Source organism: Artemia franciscana, chromosome 7 (assembly GCF_032884065.1).
Source record: "Artemia franciscana chromosome 7, ASM3288406v1, whole genome shotgun sequence".
In the NCBI taxonomy this organism is placed as follows: Eukaryota; Metazoa; Arthropoda; class Branchiopoda; order Anostraca; family Artemiidae; genus Artemia; species Artemia franciscana.
In genome coordinates this window covers 39,182,620-39,207,855 of record NC_088869.1, presented here as the reverse complement: position 1 = coordinate 39,207,855, position 25,236 = coordinate 39,182,620, and the positions used below count along the sequence as shown (strand labels likewise).

The 25,236-nt window shown below is 35.1% G+C and overlaps 1 protein-coding gene across 2 annotated transcripts in view; it reads right to left on the bottom strand.

The window, feature by feature from the left end:
* Positions 1 to 9,906, bottom strand: part of LOC136029265 (methylthioribose-1-phosphate isomerase-like) — a 42,705-nt gene extending 32,799 nt beyond the window's left edge. For both annotated transcript variants that reach the window (XM_065707506.1, XM_065707507.1), the window contains exon 1: positions 9,724 to 9,906. In XM_065707506.1, coding sequence (XP_065563578.1) covers positions 9,724 to 9,888 — 165 coding nt within the window. In that variant the 5' untranslated portion in view covers positions 9,889 to 9,906. The remainder of the gene's footprint in view (positions 1 to 9,723) is intronic.
* Positions 9,907 to 25,236: the final 15,330 nt, after the last annotated feature.

Sequence of the window (25,236 nt, the reverse complement as noted above, 5' to 3'; positions counted from 1 at the left end):
GATTCGACCATCTGGGGGAGATGGAGGGAGGGGAAAAATGGAAAAAATGAGGTATTTTTAACTTACGAATGGGTGATCGGATCTTAGTTGAAATTTGATATTTAGAAAGACCTCGTGTCTCAGAGCTCTTTCGCGACCATATTGGGTGATATTGGAGGAGTTGGAGGGGAAACGAGAAATCTCGGAAAACGCTCAGAGTGGAGAGATCGAATGAAACTTGGTGGGAAGAATAAGCACAAGTCCTAGATACGTGATTGACATAACCGGACTGAATACGCTCTCTTTGAAGGAGTTGGGGGGGGGGGGTGTTAATTCAAAAAAATAAAAAATAGAGGTATTTTCAACTTAAAAACAGGTGACCAAATTTTTGAAATTTGATATTTAGAAGAAACTCATGTCTCAGAGCTCTTATTTTAAACCCCGACCAGATCTGGTGACACTGGGTGGAGTTGGAGGGGGAAACCGGAAATCTTGGAAAATGCTTAGAGTAGAGAGATCGGAATGAAACGTGGTGGGTAGAATAACCAAATGTCGTAGATACGTGACTGACGTAACCAGACTGAATCTGCTCTCCTTGGGGAGTTAGGGAGGTCCAGTGCTTTGGCGAGTTTGGTGCTTCTGGACGTGCTAGGACAATGAAAATTGGTAGGTGTTTCAGGGACCTGAACAAATTGACTTGATAAAGTCGTTTTTCCGATTCGACCATCTGGGGGGGGGGGGTCAAGGGAGAGGAAAAATTAGAAAAATGAGGTATTTTTACTTACGAGTGGGTGATCAGATCTTACTGAATTTTGATATTTAGAAAGCCCTCGTATCTCAGAGCTTTCATTTTAAATCCTGACCGGCATTAATCCTCTGATTTTCCTTTTAAATAAATCTATTGATTCTTAGAATTTTGCTAGAGCTCATGCCATATGAGGTCTTGGCTCTTCCGGCCTCCTTATTATATTCATTCATATAATTATTCATATAATTATATGAATAAGTTTATCATGGTTGCAGCAATAGCTGCAACCTAGCAAAACATACATTGAAAATCATAAGTTAAATCAAATTTCCAAAATAAAATCTAAATAAAGAGGCTACACCCGTATTGGGTTTGGAGTGAAGAAAAAATCTTTATAGTAACGAATGGTAAGTATATAACAATCCTTGTTAATAACATAAGTATATGAGCCTAACTATTGATAAGATTCAAGTAAAGAATCAGCTTTATATGGTGATCCTAAATATGTATTTCTTTATTAGTAATTAGTGGGGTTATTAACACACAAGAAGGTTTGAAAGGGGCAATTTTTGTAAAAATATGCCGTCAACTTTTGTTTGCATTGCAGGAGTACCCATGAGCTAATAAACGAACCCATAATAACAGAAATGTTTTCCTTGAACAGAATGCTGGAAATTTCTGCATTTTCCCCATGAACGGATACTTTTTTGTATTTTATTACCAATTAATTTTTTCCCGGAGTGATTGTATTTATCCAGTTGTCACTCTGAAAAAGATTTTATTCTTTACAGTTATGAAGTATAAAGCTGTCATCAGTATCCCTTCAATGGCTCCTATGAGGGCCCTATCCCTTTGTTGCCAGGTAATGGCACTCTTTTTAAACCCACAGAACAGAGATTTCCTCAGTGCTGCCATCTACATAAGCAAAGTCAATAATTTCATTATTGATAAGTACAGTTATAGATGGTGGAATGTCTTCTTTTCCAAAAACACATTTTTTTTTAGCCACTAGGCAGTTTTTCCATTGATTTCATGAAATTTATGTCTGGTGTAGGAATCAAACATAAGACCCAAGATTTCCCATGGTAAAAGAATGAGGCTTTAGTCAACTGAGCCAACTGGGCAATGGCATTATTATGTTCTTAGAAATACATTCTAGGCAATCAATTCAATGTTTCTGGGCGCCAGCCAATGGCTGTTAGGTATCACTATATCATTAATATGCAATTGCTATGCCTTGAGATAAACGTTTTGTCTGTCTGTGTGTCTATGTGTCTTTTTGTCCATCTCTGTGTGTGTCCATGTGCCTTTTTTCTGCCTGTCGGTGTGTCTTTTCATATGCATGTCTGTGTCTAGGTGTCTTTTTGTCTGTCTATTTGTCTTTTTTTGTGTCTGTCCGTTTGTCTTTTTGCTCCAACAGTCTTTTTGTCTATGTGTCATTTTTCAGTCTGTGTGTCTATGTGCCTTTTTCTGTGTGTCTATCCTTCTGTCTATGTGTCTTTTTTCTCTCTGATGCTATGTTTGTGTGTCCATCTGTGAGTTTTTTGGCCTTTTTTTCATCTGTCTACGTGTCTTTTTGTCCATCTGTGTATGTATCTATGTGTCTTTTTTTGCCTGTCTGTGTTCTCATGAGTCTTTTTATATGCCTGTCTGCATGTCTATGTGTCCTTTTGTGCATCTGTCTGTTTGCTCCCTCTGTCAGTGTGTCAATATGTCTTTTTGTGGCTCTGTCCGTCTGCCTATGTCTTCATGTGTCTTTTTTCTTTTTGTGTGTCTGTCTTTGTTTCTTTGTGTCTTCTTGTCTTCTGTCTGTATGAATCTTTTTGTATGTCTTTCTGTCTGTCCTTGTGTCTTTCTGTGTGGCCATGTGTCTTTTTCTGTCTGCCTGTGTGTCCGTCAGTATATCTTTTTTGTCCATGTTTGAGATTGTCTATGCATCTTTTTGTCCATTCTTATGTGGGTCAAAGTGTTTTTTTGTGTCTATGTGTCTTTTTGTCCATTTATTGGTGTTTCTGTGTGTGTCTTTTTGTATATCTGTCTGTGTGTCTCTCTCTAAACATCTGTTTGTTTGTGTGTCTGTCTGTCCGTGTGTCTTTTTTCTCTCTAAATGTGTGACTGTGTGTGTCTTTGTGTATTTTTTGTCTGTATGTCCATGTGTCTATGTGGCTTTTTTCTGTCTGTCTGTGTCTTTTTAAATGCCTGTCTATGTTTCTATGTGTCTGTCTGTATATCTATGTGTCTTTTTGTGCATCTGTTAGTGTGTCGTTTTGCTCTTTCTATCTGTTTGTCTGTGTCTTTTTTTTCTGTGTGTCTATGTGTCTTTTTGTTCATTTATTGGTGTTTCTGTGTGTGTCTTTTTGTATATCTGTCTGTGTGTCTTTTTCTGAATGTCTGTTTGTTTGTGTGTCTGTCTGTCCGTGTGTCTTTTTTCTCTCCAAATGTGTGACTGTGTGTGTCTTTGTGTATTTTTTGTCTGTCTGTCCATGTGTCTATGTGGCTTTTTTCTGTCTGTCTGTGTCTTTTTAAATGCCTGTCTATGTTTCTATGTGTCTGTCTGTATGTCTATGTGTCTTTTGTGCATATGTTAGTGTGTCGTTTGGCTCTTTCTATCTGTTTGTCTGTGTCATTTTTCTTTCTGTGTGTCTATGTGTCTGTCCGTCTGTCTTTGTGTCATTGCGTTTTTTTCTGTCTATCTTTCTGTATGCCTATCTGTGCATATATGTGTCTTTTTGTATGTCTGTCTGTTTGTCCATGTAAAAAAAAAAATAAATAAAAAAAAGACCCTAAACATTTATTTCAAGCCATAGCAATTGCATATTAACAATATGGTGATGCTTAACATCAGTTGACTAGCACCTGGAAAAATTGAACTGATTTCATAGAATGTATTTCTAAGAAAATAATTATATCATCGCTAAGTTGGCTCAGTTGACTAGTGCATTGTTCTTTTACCATTGGAAATTTTGTGTCTCACATTTGACTCCTACACCAGACATTAATTTCATAAAATCAATGGAAAAACTACTCAGTGGCCAAAATAATGTGTTGTTGGGAAAGAAAACATATCGCCATATACTACTGTAATTAACAATAATGCCTTGGTTATGTAAATAGCAACACTGGAAATCCCACTTCTATGTGGTCTTAAAAAAAGTGCTGATACCAGGGATCAAAGGGGTATGGCCCCCATAAGAAACACTGATGGGATACTACTGGTGTCAAATATATTGGTTTTGTGTATTCAAAATTAAATTAAGAATACTGAATAAAAAAATTTATTTGATTTTCTTAATCTTATTGTTAATGTTTTTACTTTGAAAAAACTACTTTAATAAGGCGTTACTTTTTATAAACACTGAGTCTAAAAGCATTAAATATTTTGGTGTTTGACAACCAAGTTCAAAACTGTCGATATTGTTAAAAAAAAAAATATCTGTCCAATGCTTTGGCACTGCTCAACAGAACTGAATGCTGCAAGTTTAGATCTCAGTTTTTGTAAGTAGACTACTGTTTTGTGTATTTTATGTAATTACTTACTTTTTCATTTTTATATACTTTTGCTTTAATTGACATGCTTTTTTCATTGCCTTTAGAAAAATGTTTGTCTCTAAACTTCATTAAAAAAAAAAAAACAAGTTTTATCAACTAAAAGTAAGGAGTAACATTAAAATATAAAACTAACAGAAATAATTACATATATGAGGGGGTTCCCCCCCCCCTCAACACTTTGCTCTTCATTTCACAGTTTTTTTGGCACTTTAAAAAAAGTCACTAATTGTTTTAATTAAACAGCCCTTGTGTTCCAGTTGCTTTTAAAGAATTGGGACCAAATTTAAACTTTGGCATAAAGAGTGAGGTGTTAAGGCGGGTGGTTAGCCCCCCTTATATGCGTAATAATTTCTATTTGTTTTAAGTTTTAATATTGCTCCTTATTTCAGTAAAAAAACTTGATTTTTCAATCTAATTTCTGATCATTTTTTAAATAATGCCAGGATACCTAGCTCTACCTCCACTGACAAATCTCCCTCTTACAGAAATATCCTCTGGACAATTGAATCACAAACATAAAAAAAAGAAGAACAATGGGGAATTCTTTTTGTAAGATACTGGAATTCTAGTTTAAATGAATATTTCTGCCCTTATGGCAAAAATTTACCCTGGAGATTTACCTTTAACAACTCCAAGTATAAAAATGTAATCAGTTAAGAGAAAGCAAGACATACAAAGAAATTTTGCATTGGAATTCTGACATATTCACCTGCAGTACAATTTTCCCTGAAAAGTCCACCCCCTGGAAACTTCCCTTTCCATAGAAAATTCTCCCTGTGTAAAATCCTCCCAGCAGGAAACATATCCTTCTCTCCCCATCCAAAAAATATATGCATACTTCCCAAGAGCAAATACTATAGGTAAACAATGGGCAAATTTCATAACTTAAAAACCTTTCCCCAGGGCTGTAGGGGGTTATTTTATCTCCTAAGGCATAGCTATTTGGGTCTTTCAACTATGCTGAACAAAAAAGCTATCTCAAAATTTTATCTCATACTGCTGGTGTAGCAATTGTCATGAGTATTCTATTCTTATTTTTGGTGAATATTAAACCAAGTCACTTTTTACTTCCAGTTAAAATCTTATCTAATATAAGATTCTCTTGTGATGAATTTTTTTTTTGTTTTAACCTGTTCATTCTATTTAGTTGAATAGGACAATAAAAAGAAACAGGGTCAACTTGACAGCTGGATAGTAAGTTTAAATTTTGTTTTCCTTTACTATTCTGTTTTTTTAATGTCTGAATAAATAAGGGATTTAAGTTTGAGGCGGAGAATTGTCCTGTTATGAAAGAGGTACATTTTACATGGCTGTTATAAAATCACAACGTGGTATAAATGAGAAAGGGTGCGTCTTAAGTATCTCTACTCCTTCTGTGAACTATTCTAAGAATAGGAAACTGCATAAAGACAAGTCTACATCTGTTATAATCTTTTTGGAATTTTGACAGCAATAAATCTTTCTCTAATTTTGGTTTGAGTTTGATTTTCTTTTAAGTTTGAATACATAATAATTAAATATATTATTGACTATTTGCAAAAAATCTTTATTCACAGTAAACTTAGTGTTTATTTTGCTTTATTTTGCATGCAATTCAATTACTCTTTTTATTTCAGAGTTTTTCCTAACATATTTAAAAATGCACTTATTCCTATAAAAAATCCTGAAATATATTCCCTGTGTCCCAGCCACCAATGCTTTGTTTGGCATCTGCCCATCCCCCAGGAAAATTGTCAGCTGGTGCCCTTGAATAGATATCTGATTTGATTAGAATAGTTCAGTTAAACAATAATAGCTATATAATAATGAAGAAATTATAGAAAATTGCAGGGTTTTTTTTAACTTGCATCAGGAGCCAATCATTTGTTCTAGTTTTATATTTGTGGCCTACCCTACAGCTGTATCAGGGCATTAGGCAAGGGATTATAATTTTAATGAAAGTAACATTTAAAAAGAGTAGGGATTAGGAGTGAATGACATATATCTATTTTGTGTATTTATGTTCTAAAGCATATAGTAAACAAAAATTATAGAAGCCTATTTGATTACTATTACTAACAGCTCACTGCAGCATCAAGCTGCCTGAGGCCAACACAGCTATGCATGCTCCTCCTCCAATCTAATCTACTCAAAGCCTCCCTCTTTACACCCTCCCAGGAAGTTCCCATTTTCTTTAAATCATTCTTTATTAAAGCCTCTTGTCCCAACTGTGGATGACCTGCTTTCCATTTAGCCTAAGATGGTTGGCCAAAAAAGCACAACCTATGACAATATTTTATCCAGGCAACATGCCCACCTTCAACATGAAACACCTTCAGGATCTTACAGATGGAAAGCCATCCTCCCTAGGCCCTATCATATCTAATGATGGAAATATTATCACTGACAAGAGTGCTCAACTGTCTGCCTGGAAGGATCATTTCTCTTCACTTATAACCCTGGACTGTGCTAGCCAACCCAACCCCAACCTTCTTGAAGTTGCATCCAACAACCCTGAGGCCCAGTGTGCAAGTGTGCACCACCCTTTCACCTCTACAGAAATCTTGAGATCTCTGAACTGGATGAAAAACAACCAAGCCCCAGGAATCTGTGGTATCCCTGCAGAACTGCTGAAATATGGTGGGGCAGCAACCCTTCTCTTGCTCCAAGCACTGTTTTTCATAGTATTTTGTACAGAATGGATTCCAAAAGACTGGCAATGAACAGGCATCATTCTGCCTCTCTGGAAACAGAAAGGCAGTTGCAGAATCTGCTACAACTATTGTGGTATCACACTCCTCTCTGTGCCTGGGAAGCTGTTTGTTATGACCCTCCTTGACTGCTGTACCGCTTTCCTCAGAAGCCAACAAACTGGCTTCATGCCAGGAAGGTCCACCATATCAGCAGCAACTGATAGAAAAGACTCAAGAATTTCAACAAAAAACATATGTTGCCTTTGTGGATTTCAAGGCTGCTTTTGATTCTGTCTACTGGCAATCACTCTGGCTCATACTGAAAACAACAAGACTACCAGCAAAGTACTGCAACCTTTTCAAGCAGCTCCATGAAGGTCATCTTTTAAAATCAATACTGAAGTCCGTCAGGGTTGTGCTACTGCCCCAGAACTATTTAATTGTGTCATTGACTACATTATGACTTGGACCATAAACTGCCTCCAGTTTGGGTTGCATTGTGGTGATAGAGTACTTTCAGACAATGACTATGCTGATGACCTTGCTCTTGTCTCCAATTCACCATTGAAGCTCACAGAAGCCCTACAAATCCTTGCTGATGAAGCCTTAAAGATAGGGCTGTCAATTAATTGGCAGAAGACAAAAGTGATGTTTGTTGAACCCCATAACTTGCTCTGTCCCCTGCCAGTCCTAATGGTTGGTGACCAACCAGCTGAGATTGTTGAGGAATTTACATACCTGGCTCTATCCTCTCAAATGACAGATCAATCCTTAAAGATCTAATGCACCAAATTGCCAAAGCCTCAGCAGGAGCGGGGAGACTAAGTGCTCTTTGGAGGAAACCTTCCATCAGCCATAGGACCAAGATGCACCCATACAATGCTTCAGTGGGATCTGTGATTCTTTACAGAGCTGAAACTTGGCCGGCCACTTGGTCTGTGCTTAGCACTGTAAATATAGCCCAAACAAAACATCTTCACTACATTGACAGACTATGCTGGCACAATTTTGTTAGCAACGAGAACCTCCTGGTGTTAACTGCTCAAATGTCCCTCTCAATCCAACTTGCCCAACAAACACTATGCTGGTATGGACATCTCCTTCACATGCACCCCAACACTCCCGCACAAACAATTTATGACTTTGATCCCATGCTGCATGGCAGGAAACACCCAAGAGGTTGTCCCCCAGCCAGATGGAAGAACACAACAAGTGCCTTCTTAGTCATGGCAAATATTCAGGAGGATGTCCACATCCTTGCAAGAGACCATTCCAAATGGAGGCACCATGTAGAATCACTCTCAACACTGGAAGCATTTCAGCAGGAGTATTAAGTCAAGTCAACATACCCAAGCCATTTAACATTTTGCTCATTATAGCCCTAGAAAGCAGGATTGAACCATACTTTTTGTACATCCTACTGTTTGAGATACTGTTAGTCAGCCAGGTACCCAGAATGATCTGTAGGCAATTTCCCTAGAAAACATCTAGCAAATCTTTATCCACTTTTTGAATTGCCCATGCTTCAGAATCACATTTTAGCCTATGTGATTCTCTTTAATACAAAATAATTTACTGTTTACAATTGCATTCTAGCTCTCCCTAATAACAGGTTCAGACATTACTCTAGACTATATATAATTTTGTTCATTCTGTTGTTGTTTTTCTTTCTTTTTTAATAAAGCAATTCAGTTTTGGGAATGAGATGAGTAGCCTTGGCTATTTAAGCCTAGCATAGTTTAACATGACACATTCCAGTGTAACAAAGACAAAATTCTAGTTAATTGACTTCTTGCTATCTTGGAAGGGGTTTAGGTTAGGAAAATTAAACTTTCAGGGATGGGTCTACAGGATAAAGTATGTCCTGGAAAGGTATTTTGAAGTACCTACCTCTACTCCTTCTCCCTTTAGAGGGACCTGACCTTTGATGACCTTTAAAAATATATGTGTTATAAAAGTGAAACCTCAAATAGATCTTCTGCAAAATAGATCTTCTGCTTAATTAAAGTACAACAAAATTGCTTTCAGCTTCATAACTTTGCTCAATCCCATTTTATAAGGTTTTAAAGATATGCAAATACATTTCCTAAATTTGGAAGAAAAAAAATTGATATGGCTCAAAATTCTACTCAAATAACAGGAATTGCATTTTCAGAACTAAAAGCAGAGAAAAAGCAACTAGTAACTGAAAATTAAGGTAAAATGTTGTTTTGTCAAAATTTCAATAGGTATAGACCTGTCATGTAGACAAATTTCAGGGCCCTCTAGAGGGAGAGGGAGTGGAGGTAGGTACATTAAAATACCTTCCTAGGACATACTTTAGCCTGTAGACCCATCCCTGAAAGTTCCATTTTCCTAACATAACCCTTTCTTAGATAGCAAGAAGTCAATTAACTAGAACTTTACCAAAAATAAATATGAGGTTTTGCATAATAGAAAACTCAGGACAAGTCTTGAGTAAGAAATAAAATTAGTCACTCAACAATTGTACAATTTAAGTAACCTTTTTCTATTAACAATAACATGAGGCAAGGTGTTACTTCAAGTATCCTTTTAAGGGCTCAAATTGAATTTAAAGTAAAGTCCTAAACAAGCTAGGCTAGCCTACTTTTTGCTCTCTTGGACAAGAGTAATGTTAGGAAAATTAAACTTTCAGTAGTACTATTGTAGCTAATGTTTTTAATTTAATATATTTACAGGTCCCATTTTTAGCTATAGATTTGTTATAGCCTACTGAAAGTTGGGTCCAGTCATTTGGTGTAAAAAACATCATACCTGCATAGTTTTTACAGCTGTCCAAGCATCTTTTGTATCTTTTATATCCAAATATTTTGTTTTATGGGGAAGTTCAAGCTGATCTAAGATTTGGAGGAATTTCTTTTCCTGGTTATAGGAAATAGATTGTAAATTTGTCACGTTTTCCATTTTTGAAAAGTTCATATTATCAAACGTAATGAAAAATAGATGGCGAAATAAAATTAACCCTTACCTCAAATCCTTGATTTGCCCGCTGTTCTCAAGAAGAATTGCAAGTCTACAGTGTCAGCAACTTCACCTATAACTTTCAAGAAGTCACTGGATAGCGAGTGGCCATGCAGGAGCTGGAAATACTTCTGGAAAGATCCATATCTGTAACAGATTTCAGTCATAATCACTCACAGAGCAACAAATATCCATTAGATATTATCGCTCTGAACTGCGAATTAAGGTGTCATTCTGAAGCTGAGCTAGAAATACTTACAAATTCCAACGATATCGGTTCTAATTAAGCTGAATAGTAATGAAGATTCGTACTGTTTTGGAGAATACATTATTTTATTATAAGTAGCCTAGTGTTATTTCGAAAATGTTGAGCCCAACAAATTACGATTCATCATAAAATCGGACTCGAATATCAAATGTACACAAAAATTTTGTAGAAATATCTATAGTAAAGAATTTATTATACTTGATTTACTTTTTTCTTGCACCAAAGTATTTCATTGGATAATAGCAATAAAGTTCTAAAGAATTATACTCTAGTTTATTTACATGCGTTCCAAAATTAGTCTAAAGTCAATCATGATTGTTCCGAAAAGCATCCAATTAATAGTGGTTTCATATTACTGTTGCATAGAATAAGCTCCTCTTTTTCTTACTAAAAATATTTTTTGTCATTATACTATAGAAAAATTTTTAAGTAGTGATTATATTTTGGACATATGTTTGACGCTTTAGCTTAAGGATTCCTTTTAAATTCCCATCTGAACATTGTATATGTGGTCATATAAACGTCAAAAAGTCTCATTAAAATACACAATGTTATCACATTATTATGTGATGTTTCTTTGCATGACCCGGAGTCACTAGAAAGTATTTTAAGGAAGTAAAAGCACATTAATAACCTAAAATGATGATTCAACTTCCTTTGCATATTTTTTACCGTGGATTCTCATATATACAACTTCTAATGGGGAAATGTCGCATTAAAAAATCAGACACGAATTTCACATCTTAACGCAAGTATAGGGGTCACTCTAGAAAATATTTTTGTGTGACTTTAAGAAGAAAACATATTAATTCAGATTTTTTAAATAGCCTACGACAAAGTCTATACCTTGTCATGTTAGAGTAAGGAACTGGGATGTGTGAAAAATGTCAGTAATGATGATACTTAAAAATAGCTGTAAAAGAGAAATGAAATGGTCTATTTTTTTAACTTCAGAGGCACCATCGGGGGGGGGGGGCAGGGGTGGGCAAATGCCCACCCTAGATTTTCCAGGGGGCCCAAGCCTCCACCACAAAGGGCCCTTTGCTGGCCATATTAATCCATTATGTCCAACATAACCCATTCTGTCCAATTGATTTGAAATTACTGCACGCCTAGTAACCAAAGAGCGTAATTACCTGACGACCTTTGGGGTAATTACGCTATTTGCTATTAATCATTGTAAACTCTGAAAGTAGGCTAGATACATAATAAAATTCTCGAGTTCTGTCAAATACCCATATCCTAGATGTATAAATTCTGAATTTTTATAGTAATTCCTCTGAGTTGACAGATTAAAATAGGTCAGTTCCTGTCAAATGTTTTGATGTTTATTTTCTTGTTTTAGTGAATATAAGCCACCGTTTTAGATTGCTCGAGTCAGTTCTTATTCTGTTTCTGTCCTTGTCTTATGTACAATTACTGTGTCATATGTGTAAATAAACATTTTTATGCTCGACACATAAACCTTATGAAAGTTAGAGACGCTTGACATCCTCTACTGGTCGAACCCTAGATTGTAGGCCAACGCTACAATAAGACTCTAAAGACGAGAGCACAGAGAAGTAGAAGACTTAACATCATTAAGCCTATTAACTTTTTAGTTAGGTAAATATAAAGGTATTAATAGCCATTAGCATTAGAACTCAAAAGATCACCAAGAATCTGAAACAATTTGTGACAACATTGACGCTAGGAAAGAACTTCATCCAATCTGGAAATCGGACTATTACTTTGGCGGATGAAATGAAGCGAGAGCACTCCAAGACTTTCGACAGTCTACTAGCCGAATTTATAGAAGGTTTACAGATAACTTACCAACGCTGAGCACACTCGAAGCCTTGGATCCAAGCTCCTCAAAGTTTATGGACACAGAGTTGCTCAAGCGTATCTCTGCTCTTTACGGCAAGCTGGATATCGACGACATTCTACTCGAATCTCAAGCTGGTATTGCCAAGCCTTTTTTTGCTCGATGAGGAGAAAAAACCGGAAAACTTTCTAGACATTGCATCTTCAGGCATTACCAGTGCATTACTCAGAAGTAATAAAGTACTTTGTATTGCTGTCACATTTCCTGTGACAACAGCGAGCAATGAGCGTTTGTTTTCTCGCTTAGAAATAGTGAAAAACTACCTGCGGTATACAACAGGAGACGACTGTCTCATTCACCTCCTTTTGATGTTTGCAGAGAAGGATTTAGTAAAAAATTGGACCACAACCAGCTTGTTGATGATTTTGCAAAGATGAAACCTCGGCGGTTCCCCTTGTTACCTTGAGTGTTGTAATGTTTTTTTCTCTTGTTATATTTTTCCTTTTTGTAAATATATTTGATCTGTAAGAATTCTGCTGAAGGAAAACCGAGATTTTGGTTGCAACCCTCAGCATGCTAATGAAGATTCTTTCATCGACGTAATGTTTACTTAAATAAGAAAGTTTCTCGCTGAGGAATGCCAGCCTGTAGTCTGGTTGAATTTTCCACTTTCAGTTTAATCACTTAACCTCGTTGATTGTGATCTTCGATGTTAGAATTAATCTTGGAGGTTAGTGTGGCTGAGTTCCAAATTCGGTTACAGTACATTTCCAAGCAACACAAGGGTGCTGAAAATGCGTTTTTACTTAGATATTCGATCGATGTGCTGCCAAAACCCACATTTTGTTCTTACGCGACACGAAGTGAGTCGGGGGGGGGGGGGTCCAAGATGGAGTTCATGCCCACCCCAAGATTTGGTCCAAATGGCGCCTCTATTTGACTTCTTTTCTAGCTTAAAAACAAATTGACTGCTCAAAATCACCATTGATAGAATCAGTGGTGAATCTTCACCATTTTTATCGGGGACGAGAGGCATTCATATCCGTATAGTTATTGGGCTTGGACGGTATAATATTTCGTAAACTTATTAGGGGTGGGCAACTGCCCCCCTAGCCCCCAAAACGACGACCCTGGCTAGAATCAACCTGCCCCATGCAATTATAAACATTTAGCTTCTATGCCCAATGAAAATCTTTTTGAGAAGAGCACGGGCTAGAATGCACAAAAGAAACAAGCTGGCCCATATTTTTCAAACTAGGCCTAGCCATCTAAATTAGCTTACTAATCTTACTTTAAACTCCAACTTCTTCTCAGACTTAATTCCATTGCTTTCATTAAAAGCAATTTATTATTACGGTCTTTAGCAGCTTTACAGTATAGTTTTCTACAACTTAACTGACAAAATCAATTTATCAATATCATGTTAGTCTTGCCCAGCATATTGATTTGATATTATTTATCCTCAAATTATCGTAGAAGTTTAGACTTATGAACTTGTACGATATTTTGGGAAAAGAACAAATTTCATTCTCACACAGCTGCAATACTTGCACATCCGGCCAAATAATTGTGCTTGTACGTGAATTACCGTATCCGGGGTTAATATTATTTTATCCGGGGTTAATCTGGGGTTCATATAATTTTTTATTACAAGGAGCTGATTACAGTTTGAAATCATGCAATCGCTTAATACTTTAACAGTGACATATTACATCAGTGAAAGTAGTTATTTTTAAAATCCCACTTCTCATGAAAATTAAATTTCAGCCTACTAGAGTTATTTTTAATTTTCTGAAAGCAGAAGAAATATTCACGTAAATGCACCAACGAATAAAACTTTATCTCATATAAGACATGGAATAATTTCTTTTAGAGAGGGAGCTAAGAACACAAAATGTCTACGATCGATCAGTTGAAACAATATACACATCAGAATTAAGTTCACATTCTTAAGGACCTCAGATACACCAATATAATGGATTAAAGGCAATTAATTGGTTTAAAAAGCAAACCAAAAAAAAACAACTTATTTCCTGCTTTGGCAATTTATATAAGCAAGTACTTAAACAAGGTCTTGACCTTCTTCATCTGTTTAATCTCCTAGGGTATAACAGTATAACCCAGCGATCAGGCAAAAAGATATGTCCAAAACAAACAAGGCTAAACGCTGCTTTCACTTTTACAGCAAGTTTAGCGAAGAAAAAAGTTGGTATATTTGTGTTGCTCATGAAGTAAATACCAATTATGCAGTATACAAATTTACTGATATTAATAATGAACTGCAAATATCTATATTTTAGAAAAAACTCTATTTGATGTGTCTATCAACTTAACTTTTGATAATCATTTCTGATTGATTGATATTGATTCTTAAGTTATAATGTAGGAATATATTTTTTTCTTTCATGACATGCTTCATTAATTATCGAATCATTAAACTTGAATATTAATTTATTGATTCCCAAAATACCTTGGTTTCAAAAGAAGAGCAAGAGAGTCTTAAGGCTCATAAATGAGAAAAAAGGCACTGATTGTCTTTCCAAAATTTGATATGTCTTTGCAACAAAACATATTTATGCATTCGGCACATCAATGGTACAAAAAAAAATATCATTGGCATATCTACCAATTGCTTAGAATGGCGTTTGTTCTCAACTTCTTATTTAAAATTGCATAATACTCGCAAAGAGAGTAAAAAAACTTTGATTAAGATATCAGATATACTGAAAATCCTTCAGTGATTCTCTTTCAAATGAGGTGCCAAATTATTACGTTTTATTACAAAGGGTTATTAATGGGACGCAATATTGAAGGAACCACTCGGCCACTTAGGCCCTCTAGTCACATAGATTTAAAAATCTCTAAATGCCTTTGGTTAAAATATGACACTTTGAGTAAATATCAGATAAAGTGAAAATCCTTAAGCGTTTCTATTTAAAATTATGTGCCAAATTATTATATTTTATTATATGGGGTTAGTAACGGGACGTGGTATCGAAGGGACCGCGTGCCCACTTTGCCCTATAATTACATAGATCGACAATTCTCAAGTGACTACGGTAAAAAAAAATACAATATGCTTACCTCTCTGCATTCCCTCATCTTTGACCCAAATTTGAATATAGTCCGCTTTAGAACTTTGTTTATTCTTGCCCTAAGTCAGGACTTGGCCCTACTTATTGTCAAAATGGTATTTACCTTTTCTTACACCGAACCAGAACTTTTTGTTCTGTATCGAGTTAGATGTTCTTTTTTACCAACACATTACCCGAATTTTGAAGCTTGGGCTTGACATTTTACAAGGTTTGTCCGTTGCTCACACTTTGCGCCAAGCATAGACGTAGCTCTTTTAAATTGTAGAGCTCTGATCAGTTTCATTATGATTTCTGATCATTTGTAGATCATTATGATCATTGTAGAACTCTGATCAGTTATGCGTCTGAACGGGCTATAATGTTACTATGCGGGAGCACCTCATTTAGCTGTGTCTTAAACAATTTTATTTTGTAGATGGCGAAATTTCAAAAATATTTAAAAAAAATTAAGGCCAGTGACCCAGTACTAGTGTAACCCTTGAGTTAGTATTAAATAATTTCCATTGGTCAATATATCATTTCTCTTGAATTCACAACATATTCTTATTAATTAAAATTTTCGGTAAAATTCTAGTGTAGTGACTTTTGGCTATCTTGGAAAGGGGTTTGGTTAGGAAAATGACAATTTCAGCGATGGGTCTAAAGGCCAAAGTATGTCCCAGGAAGGTATTTTGAAGTACATACATCTACTCCCTCTAGAGGGTCCTGACCTTTAAAAATATGTATGTTATAAAAGTGAAACCTTGCAAAATAGATATTCTGCTTGAATGAAGTACAACAAAATTTTTCAGCTTCACAACTTTGCTCAATCCCAATTTATAAGGTCTTAAATATATGCAAATACATTTCCTAAATAAAAAAAAAAACATTGATATGGCTCATAATTCTACTCAAATAACAGGAATTGCATTTTGAGATCTAAAGGCAGAGAAAAAACAACTGGTAACTGAAAATTAAGGTAAAATGTTGTTTTGTAAAAATTCAATATATATAGCCTAGACCTGTCATGTAGGCAAATTTCATGGCCCTCTAGAGGGAGAAGGAGTGAAGGTGGGTGCTTTAAAATACCTTCCCAGGATATAGCCTACTTAAGCCTGTAGACCATTTCCTGAAAGTTTCATTTTCCTAACCTCAACTCTTTCCAAGATAGCCAAAAGTCACTAAACTAGAATTTTACCAATTTTTCTAGTATTCTTAGGAAGCTTCAAATTTCAGCAAGATCCTTTTAATAATTGGTTGGGTGTATCAAATTGTTCTCTGCATAAATCATTCAGTAACAGGCTATTCTTTCATATCACATACATGTAATTGAAAAAATAGTAATTGTACACAAAGATTGCTCTTTTGAACTAAGTTTTACAATAATAAAGGTGAATATATATAAAACCATTAAAGCTGATTTTAATTGTCTGTTTGTTCAGATGAATCAGACCCTTCTGGATGTTAAGTAATAAATATATGTGTTTAAATATTTGAATTTTGTCAATCTGAATGATTAGTTTTATCAGATGTCTTTGAGGAGATTTCAGCTAAAATGGATATAGGAGGGGGACTTGTTGCCCTCCAACATTTTTTCCAACATGCTCAGAAAGTTCAACCTTCATACCCTTAGGCTTATACCCTTTACTGTTCTTGACACATTGCAGATATGATGTCTTGTAAAACTGGATACACAAAGTATCTCTTGATTTAGTTGAAGATGTTCCTAAACATTTTCCAAATGATGTGATGGCTGATATCATCAGCCATTGTAGATATTGCAGGTATTTTCTTTTCATAACCAATAAAGGAAAAAATGTCTTTTGATTGTGTTTGGCATTCTTCTTGACATTTTCCTAAGGTTTATCCTTAATGCTTCATGCCTTTTTTTGTTTATAGGATCAAACATGCCCTTGCTCCTTGATAATTACATAAAAAAACTAGTTTTTTTAACTGAAAATAACAAGCAACATTAAAACTTAAAATGAACAGAAATTACAGTTTTTAATTGTTTTAAAAAGCAGAATTGTGACAAAGAGTCAAACTTTAGCATAAAGAGCAAGGGATTGCAAAGGGGACAACCCATTTCAAATATGGAGTAATTTCTGTTTGTTTTAAGTTTTAATGTCACTCCTTACTTTCAGTTAAAAAAAAAACTAGTTTTTTTATGTAATTCCTGAACGTTTTTGAATTAATGCATGTTTGATTTTGGCTCTCCACACATAAATTATTAAAATAAAATTTTCATATTAATTCCTTTTTTGGCTAAATGGCTTTCTTGTAGTTTTGATCAGATGATTTTGAGAAATAAGGGGTGAGGAAAGCCTAGTTGCCCTGCAATTTTTTGGTTACATAAAAAGGCAACTATAAATTTTAATTTTTAACAAATGTTTTTATTAGTAAAAAATATACATAACTTAAGAATTAGCTTACATAACAAACTTTTATATTCTTAAATTTTATTATGTATATGAGGGGGTTTGTACCCTCGTTAATACCTTGCTCTTTGCACTAAATCGTAAGTTTTGTCCCAATTCTTTAAGAATGACCCCTGAATCTGAAAGCCCGTAGAATAAATAGTTGAAATTACTGAAAATACTACAGAATAAAGAGTGAGGTATTTATCTCCTCCTAAATACCTTGCTCTTTATGCTAAAGTATTTTTAGAACCCCTCATATGCGTAATAATCTCTGTTCGTTTTTTTCAATACTACTCCTTACTTTCAAATGAAAAAACTTCTCCATGTTTATTTTTTCATTGTTTTTTTTTTAATAGTAATTTTAGAAAATCCTGTGTCCTTTTCATTGAATTTCTGTTCCCCCATGACATATTTCTCCAAAGAAAGATCCTCTCACATAGCTCCCTCCCCTCAACCCCACCCCCAAAACGAAAAAAATCCCCTGAAAACGCTGTACACTTCCCAGTAACCATTATTATATGTAAACACTGACCATAGTTTGTAACTTGCAGCCCCTCCCCCAGGGACTGTGGGGGAGTAAGTCATTCCCAAAGACATAGTTATTATGGTTTTAACTATGTGGAACAAAATGCCTATCTCAAAATTTTGATCCATTGACTTTGGAGAAAAAATGAGCATGGGAGGGGGCCTAGGTGCCCTCCAATTTTTTCGGTCACTTAAAAAGGGCACTAGAACTTTTCATTTCTGTTAGAATGAGCCCCCTTGCGACATTCTAGGACCACTTGGTCAATACAATGACCCCTGGGAAAAAAAACAAAAACAACAAATAAACACACACCCATGATTTGTCTTCTGGCAAAAAATACGAAATTCCACATTTTTGTAGATAGGAGCTTGAAACTTCTACAATAGGGTTCTCTGATATGCTGAATCTGATGGTGTGATTTTTGTTAAGATTCTATGACTTTTAGGGGTTGTTTTCCCCCTATTTTTTAAAATAAGGCAAATTTTCTTAGGCTCGTAACTTTTGATGGGTAAGACTAAACTTGATTAAACTTATATATTTAAAATCAGGATTAAAATGTTATTCTTTTGATGTAGCTATTGATATCAAAACCCCATTTTTTAGAGTTTTGGTTGCTATTGAGCCGGGTTGCTCCTTACTACAGTTTGTTACCACAAACTGTTTGAAAAAAAAAACGTCTTGTATGTTAACAATAGGCAACTTGCATAACATACAGCCCTTGCACCGGGGGTTAGGGGGCTGTGAGCCCTGGGGGCATAGTTATTTAACCTTTGATGTGTTATATATAAAATGGTCATCTCAACATAATCAATTGGATGCATCTGAGGAAAAAAAGAGTGGGGTAGAAGCCCTTTGATTACTTTTAACTCTTAAAAAAGTACACTGGAACTTTTGATTTGCAATCAAATGTTCACCCCCCCCCAAGTTTATAAAAAAATTCCATAAAAACGTTATTTGTTAACATAGAGCAACTAGTTTAACTTACAGTCCTTGCTCCAGGAGCTGCCAGTGGGGTTGTTAACCCCACAGGCATAGTGTTGACCTTTACACTATTTTTGAATTTTGATCAGAAGCATTTTTTTTGGGGGGGGGGGGTTAAATGGCAGTTAACAGGGAGAGACTGATTGTCTCTGATTACCTTTGATTATTTTCTAAAATGATCTTGAAATTTGATTTCGAGTTGATTGAGCCTCTCCAAAGTTTGCACAACCATCCCTTTTGTAAAATCCTTAAATTTTAACTATAGATAATTTGCAATAACCTATGTCCCTTGTCCCAAGGACTGAGGGGGTTTTTGTTAATCATGTTTGATTGGAAATTGAAAATTTTAGTGCCCTTTTTAAAAGTAAAAAGTGATTAGGGGACAACCAGCCCCCACCCCCAGGAAAAACACCTTCTGTGGAAAATACTTCTGGGAAATACCACCTCACAGAAAATACCTCCCTCCTGGAAAATACCTCATCATGACAAGTCTGCCCCCAATAATGTGGTTGGTTAGTATCCAATCACTTTCAACTTATAGAAAAAGATTGGAACTGCATGGGTATTATAATTAATTTCTACCACAATCAGGCATGGATCCAGGATTTTCTTTAGAGGGGGAGGGGGCATAATATGTTGCTTTGATAAACTTGCAAACAAAGAAAAACCCGTAATTTCAAGGGAACCTTGGCAATTATGTGTTGTAGGTAGGTAGTGCAAATGGTTGTAAATTTAATTTAAAATCTGGTGATGCTTAAAGTTCTAATAAATCTGTTGAAATTAAAATGGTATAAAAATATTAATTCAAATAATAGCAAGTTATAAAAACCACCCCATCATAAAAAAATAAAAATCAGTGCACCATCTGTAAAGAAAATGTAATATTTTTTGCTTTTGCTCTTCTGAACACTATAGCAAGTGAGTTAAGCTTTTCATTGTCAAAAAGAGAGAAAAATTGGTCTTGAACCATCTTTTGGGATCATATACTCTTTGTGACAACTTCTATAGGTCAAATCATTTATCATGTCACCTAACTTTGTGGCATTGCTTAGTAACTATGATAGTAGCAAAGAGTAGGAAACAAGGATAAAGATACAATTTGTATATTCATAAAAAATATATTAAGTATAGGCAATAAAGCATTAACTAATTACTGTTTCTTATTAAAAATAGTTTTTTATTAAACAGTATCAACTTTGACCAAATCTCGAAAATTTACTCATCAAAATTTTACTTTTCATAACAAATATTACCATATCTTTCCACTTTTTAAAGTTCAATATATTTTGCTTAAATTACAGAATTCACAATTTTATTAAAAAGGTCTATTTCTCTGTTTCACTCCTGCCATATCTATTTATTACTCATTCAATGTCTACCTCAATATTTTGATGAATGTTAATAATGGCTAGTCCTGTCAGTTTAGAGCTCTTTGTTAGTATTTCCTCTTCTATTGATCCTAAAATAGTCAAATAAAGACCAAAATTGTCAGAAATATATGAACTCTAACAAAGATGGATGTAGGTATGGGCTCCAAACTAAGCATATGAGTCGAGATGCTCCTTAAAAAACAAATAATTATGTTTTGTTAGCTTTGTATTTAATAGGTATAGATTGGTGATTTAAATTCTCAGCGTTTCAAGCTGTGGAGATTTCTAATACTTTTTATTTTTTTTATTTTTTAATCTTGAGATTTTCAGAGTTCAGTTCAAATGTTTAAATCTTGATATGTCTTTCAAGCAAAAAATAAAAAGTTGACTCATATTTAGATCCTCAGCAGTATATATAGCAGTTTAGACAATTTTTTGGACACGAATATGAACCCCTATACAAAAACAAAACTATGTTTTGTGACTGGCTGGTATTGAGAAGGTGAAAAATTCTGAAGTAATATTTTAGTTGCATTCTGTTTCCATGGTTAACTCAAGTTGTGTGAATCTTCATTTTATTAATAAACATTTGATTACAAAATGTTGATTTTCACATTCCAGTTGGCTTTTGTGGTAATACGGACAGATTCCCTTGATAAACCTGAAGCTAATTAAATACTTTTTGGTGGCATGTGTCATTAGTAAAATCCAACAAAGACCACATAAAGTAACTAAAACCTTGTCTGAAACTTGACGAAAAAACAATGTCTTAATGTTAAAAACTGATTAAAAACTCAACTATTAAAAACCAATTACAAAAAAAACCTTTGTCCCAAACCAGAGTAAGTGGTCCAAACGGTAAATCCATCATTATGTTAGGGGGGGGGGCTGCACCCCCTGGATCCGCCACTGACCTCAATCCTCCTCTCATCTCTCCCCTAGAGCTAATTCTGTATTTATGCAAAGGCTTAATGAGAGTTGAGACGTTATGCCATTACAATGCTATTTTTGAGGTATCTCCCTCTCTCCCTAGCTACGAAACAATCAGGGAACCCCATTGCAGAAGTTTAAGTACCTTTTCAAGTTTTGTAATTTGTCCATTGCTTACATAGTGTTTGTTATTGGGAAACATACAGACCTTTTTCACATGGGAATTTTCTGAAGGGGGGGGGGGAGAGTTTCTGGAGAATTTTCCATGAGAAGAACACTTTTTCATGGAGGGGGGGGGGTAAGGCTTACACATAAATTCCTCTTTCCCACTTTCCTTAATGCTTCTCAGCTAAACTAAAAAATAACAGAACCCAGATAAAACATTCCAATTTGGAAAACCATATTTTTCATGAGGGAATATTTTGTTTTACTACCCATTATAAGTATGGGGACTAAGTTGCACAGTGGTCCAGTTGCATGGGGGTTCAGTTATGCAGGGGTTGAGTTGCACGAGGGCTCAGTTAAATTGGGTTCGGTTGCACAGGAGTTCAGTTGCATGGTGATTTGGCTGCATGGTTGTTCAGATGCTTGGGGTTCAGTTACACAGTGGTTCAGTTGCAATAGAACCAATCTGAGCTATGGGCTACCATAGGAGTATAATAATATAAATAAAATGAATTTACAGTCAGATATGAGAAAAACTGGGGGAGGGGTAGCTGCCCCCTCCTCAGATAAAGAAAAATAGTTTTCTGTCAATAAGTAGAATACCAAGACATTGACATTTATCTATCAAGTATCCAATTATTTGTTATTTTAGTCTGTAGGTCCAATTTGAAACTAAATTATTTGTCAAGTATAGTTAAAATATATTTGTGGGCTAATTTGCTTAAAACACTGGACATGAAAGTTGTTACTATTTTAGTGTATAGCAATAAAGGCTATTTAAATCTCCTTTCCATTCCTCATCTTTTGCTTCCCATATGATTTTGATAAGATTTTAACTAAAATAGAACCTTAAAAGTTATTCTAGAATTTTACCCTATCCGAATTACTCTTGATAAAAATGTGGTAGAGTAAAATAAAAAAAAGCAGTTTCAGGGTCTTATGATTTTCAAAGTTTCATAAATTTGTTTTATTATTTTCATCCTTTTTTGGTTCAAGAAAACTGCTATCGCAACCTACATATTAAGTTCCTCTTTAAACTGTCCAGAAAATTGACATTATTTTCAGTTCTGTTTTGTAGCCACAAGTAGATAGTAAATTATTTGCCAAGTAGTATCACACTAAATAGGAATTCAGTTTGTTAAAATTGTTAGAAATTATGCAATTCTGATTGATATTAGATGTTATAGTACTGATGCAGTGTATCAATTCGCAAAGTTTTTGGGAGAAGGGGGGAAAATGTATGTTTCAGTATCTAGGTAGGGGGTAAATTTTTTTTTTCAATGTTTTCTGTGAAAACGCAAAAAAAAAGAATTTTAAAAATAGAATACCCCAAAAGAGGTATTTCCCAAAATCTAGGGAGGAGGAGAAAAAAAAATTGTCTTGCTTGTTACATGAGTTTGAAAGTAGTGGTTTAAAACTGATTTTATATTCAATAGTAATTATAGTTAATAATTATACTTACTTAAAACACGACTGCCTGTCCTTGGATTATAATTCTGTATGGCTGTGCTGTTTGACCTATGTAATTGGATGGAATAGTAGGGTTAAGGTTTCATTCAAGTACTGACCTATATTAATTACTAAAGTAGGAAAACAGTCTTCCTTTCTCCTTCTGTCTTTCTTTTTTGTTTATATGGTTAATTTTTTTATGGTGTATGTTTATTTCTGTGTTTGTGCTGTTGTATTGGTGATTTCTTTTCAAACAGTTCATGGTAACAAACTGTAGTAAGGAACGACCCTGCTCAATAGTAACCAAAACTCTAAAAAACGGTATTTTAACACCAATAGTTACACCAAAAGAATCGCATTTTAATGCTGATTTTAAATATATGAGTTTCAGCAAGTTTAGTCTTACCCATCAAAAGTTACGAGCCTGAGAAAATTTGCGTTATTTTAGAAAATAGGGGGAAATACCCCCTAAAAGTCATAGAATCTTAACGAAAATCACACCATCAGATTCAACATATCAGAGAACCCTACTGTAGAAGTTTCAAGCTCCTATCTACAAAAATGTGGAATTTTGCATTTTTTGCCAGAAGACAGATCACAGATGCGTGTTTATTTGTTTTTTTTTTAGGGGTGATCGTATTGACCCAGTGGTCCTAGAATGTCGCGAGAGGGCTCATTCTAACGGAAATTAAAAGTTCTAATGCTCTTTTTAAGTGACCCAAAAAATTGGAGGGCACCTAGGCCCCCTCCCACGCACATTTTTCACCAAAGTCACTGGATAAAAATTTCGAGATAGCCATTCTGTTCAGCTTAGTAGAAAACTTATAACTATGTCTTTGGGGACGACTTCATCCCCCACAGTCCCCAGGGGAGGGGCGGTAAGTTACAAACATTGACCATTGTTTATATACAGTAATGGTTATTATGAAGTGTACAGATGTTTTCAGGTGGACCTTTTTGCGTTGGGGGAGGGGGTTACATGGGAGGATCTTTCCATGGAGGAATTTATCATGAGGGAAGAGAATTTCCATGAAGGGGGCGCAGGATTTTCTAGCATTATTTACAAAAAAACAATGAGAAAATAAATAATTTTTTTTTCAACTGGAAGTAACGAGCAGCATAACAATTTGAAACAAACTGAAAATATTACGTATATAAGGGGGTTCGTCTCCTCCACGATACTTTGTTCTTTGCGCTAAAGTATTTTTAGTAATTTCAACAATTTATTATATGGCCTTTGTGATTCAGGGGTCATTCTTAAAGAATTGAGACAAAACTGAAGCTCTAATGTAAAGAGCGAGGTATTGATGAGGTGGCGAACCTCCTCATATACGTAATAAAAATACACAAATATAGAAGTTCATTACGTAAGTTAATTCGTAAGTTACATTATTTATTACTAACAAAAACGATTGTAAAAAAATTAAGTAGTTGCCAAAATTTTTAAGTAACCAACAGTTGGAGGGAAAACAGACCTCCTCCCCCACCCCTTTGGTTTTATCAAAATCTTCAGATCACTATGTGAAAGCTATTTAGAAAAAAAAGTTAAAGTGCAAATTTCGTTTTAATTATTCATGTGTGGTGAGTCAAAATCAAAACATGGATTAATTCAAAAACGTCCAGAAATTAAATAAAAAAAAAGTTTTTTTAACTGCAAGTAAGAAGCAGCATTAAAACTTAAAACGAACAGAAATTGTTCTTTATATGAAAGGGACTGTCCCCTCCTCAACGCCTCACTCTTTACGCTAAAGTTTTTTATTGTCAAACAGTTCGTGGTAACGAACTGTAGTAAGGAGCGACCCGGCTCAATAGTAACAGAAACTCTAAAAAATTGAATTTTGATACCAATAGTTACATCAAAAGAATCGCTTTTTATCGCTGATTTTAAATATATAAGTTTCATCAAGATCAGTTATACCCAAAGTTTCAAGCTCCTATCTAAAATAATGTGGAATTTCGCATTTTTTGCCAGAAGACAGATCACGGATGCGTGTTTATTTGTTTTTTTCCCCAGGGGTGATCGTATCGACTGAGTAGTCCTAGAATGTCGCGGGAGGGCTCATTCTAACGGAAATTAAAAGTTCTAGTGCCCTTTTTAAGTGACCAAAAAAATTGGAGGGCACCTAGGCCGCCTTCCACGCTCATTTTCCCCAAAAGTCAACGGATCAAAATCCTGAGATAGCCATTTTATTCACCATAGTAAAAAAACCTAATAACTATGTCTTTGGGGACGACTTACTCCCCCGCAGTCCCCGTGGGAGGGGCTGCAAGTTGCAAACTTTGACCTGTGTTTACATATAGTAATGGTTATGAAGA